General features: G+C 38.2%; 1 protein-coding gene across 1 annotated transcript; it reads right to left on the bottom strand.

The window, feature by feature from the left end:
• Window positions 1-1,169: 1,169 nt before the first annotated feature.
• Window positions 1,170-1,832, bottom strand: LOC108857880 (uncharacterized). The gene has a single exon (XM_018631892.2). The coding sequence runs from the start codon at window positions 1,830-1,832 to the stop codon at window positions 1,170-1,172; it is 663 nt and encodes a 220-aa protein (XP_018487394.2).
• Between the last annotated feature and the right edge of the window lie 246 nt (window positions 1,833-2,078).

The raw sequence follows: 2,078 nt of genomic DNA, 5'->3' as shown, positions 1-2,078 counted from the left end.
ATTCTAAGTTTTCTATTTTTAATACTTTTTGAACACACCTCTAAGTTTTCTATTATAGATTTATTATATACACAACAAAAGAGGTTCTCACTTCTGAGGTTTTTGTTCACATATGTACAAGGGCATAATTATCCCAGTTTATTAGAGGGTTTTTACAATTAAAGAGGTAGTGGCCCCCACAAATTTGTTAATAGTCGGTCACAAAAAGCGTGAGTTAAGAACCGATTTTAGTCTGTTTTTTGAGCTGTTTACGGACTCCACTGATAAGCGGCGGTTCACAATTGGTTCCATTTTAATTTTTTTTAAATCAGTCAAAACCGGGAAAAAAATTTTAAAAAGGTTTCACCGATAATGATGGTCTAATACTTAGAACACATTTCTTGTAACGTGTATTTGCTGTATTGTTAAGAGTGGTAGAAATTCTGTTTATATTTTTTTTTCTGGAAGCTTTTAGATTTTCTTGTTTTAGCAACACATTGTAAAATGATGCATAAAAGTATTTAAGCCAAAAAAAACGATGCATAAATTTATGTTACAAAGAACACATCATCAATTTAAGCAAAAGAAAATACATATCATCAACCGAATAGTTAATTAACATGACCACGAGGGGATTATATGTAGGGGTGGGCAAAAAACCGAACCGAACCGAGTTGAACCGAACCGACCGAACCGAAACCGATTCGAACCAAACCAAAGTCACTATCCATTCTTTCGATTGAAGATTTTCCCAACCCGAACGGTTCAGTTCGGTTCGGTTTTAAACCGAACCGAACCGATAAACCGAAATATTTTTATAATTGTTTAAATTAAAAATATTAGTAATATACTAATATCAAGTTATTTAAATCCTAAGATTAAGCCCACTTAATTTTTTTTTCTAATAGCGTATATTTTTATAAGGAAAATGCAAAATTCTGAATATTTTTCATTGTGGCTAGCTAAACCAAAGTTAAAAGCTAAAACTAAAACCTAAACCAAGGTTTTTCTGCGTCTCCTACTCTCCTGCTAAAACCTCCACGGCGTCTCTTTGCTGCTTCTCCTACTCTCTTTTTTTTTTGATCGTCTGAAGTGTTGAACCACAATACAAAATAACCTCCAAAGAGGGTAATGCCGTCTGCAACAAGGCAAGGCAATAAGGCAAAAAGCAACAACATTCTAAATAAGAATCAAACGTTGCTTCTCTGATTTTCTCTCAAGATGCGGTCGTGCAACCAGGAAGGGCCTCCCAATGCCAAGTAGGATTGATATCTTCCATCCCGCAGCACACTCTTAGCAATATCTCTGGCTATTCCATTTGAAGACGCCTTAACACATTCAAACGTTAAGCTTTCAAACTCACCTTTAAGCTTCTCCACCTGTTCCAAGAGATTACGGAACCCTGGCCATTTCTGAGGAGAGATTATAGCTTCCATCACTTCCTGATAGTCAAGTGCAATGGTTACCTTAGTCATCTGCAAATCGCGCAGACTTCTCATAGCCCACAACACGCATTGGAGCTCTGCTACCATTCGATTTGGCATATGGCATAGTGCATCTCTTGAGTGATGCGAAACATTACCTTCATGATCCCTTGTTATCCAAGCAACCCCGCTATGCAAGAAAGCATTCCTCCAGTTGGCGTGTATATTGCATTTTAGTACTCCAATCTCGGGCAGTTGCCATTTATCATCCTCTGCTACTCCGGTTCGTGAACTGTCAACTCCTGCTGTCGTTGAGTTTAAAAAGAACCATTGGTCCACTTCCTCCTTCATGTCTTGAAGCATCCTTGAAGTGGAATCCTGCGTATCAGCATATAGAATCGAGTTTCTGTTCTTCCATATCAACCACATCACCCATGGGATAGCTCGATTCAGACCTTGTGCATTCCTATCCGCCTCTATCAATGAGAACATAAAGCCTACGTTTTCTTCCAAGGACTAATGCAGAACACTATTAGGAATAGCGTAGCCCGCTTCTGCCCATATGTGAGTAGCCTCTGAGCATTTAAATAACACATGGTTGATTGTTTCTGGTCCTCCATTGCATATTTTGCAGTTTATCTCTACTTCCAGACCTCTCGAATTCAATCTCTCAGC

Source organism: Raphanus sativus, unplaced genomic scaffold, assembly GCF_000801105.2.
Source record: "Raphanus sativus cultivar WK10039 unplaced genomic scaffold, ASM80110v3 Scaffold0172, whole genome shotgun sequence".
In the NCBI taxonomy this organism is placed as follows: Eukaryota; Viridiplantae; Streptophyta; class Magnoliopsida; order Brassicales; family Brassicaceae; genus Raphanus; species Raphanus sativus.
The sequence above is the reverse complement of the archived record's forward strand: the minus strand, read 5'-3'. Positions and strand labels throughout refer to the sequence as shown.

Excerpts from the sequence above, each read along its gene's own strand:
- LOC108857880 (XM_018631892.2), bottom strand. The coding sequence starts at position 1,832 with ATGTGGTTGATATGGAAGAACAGAAACTCGATTCTATATGCTGATACG.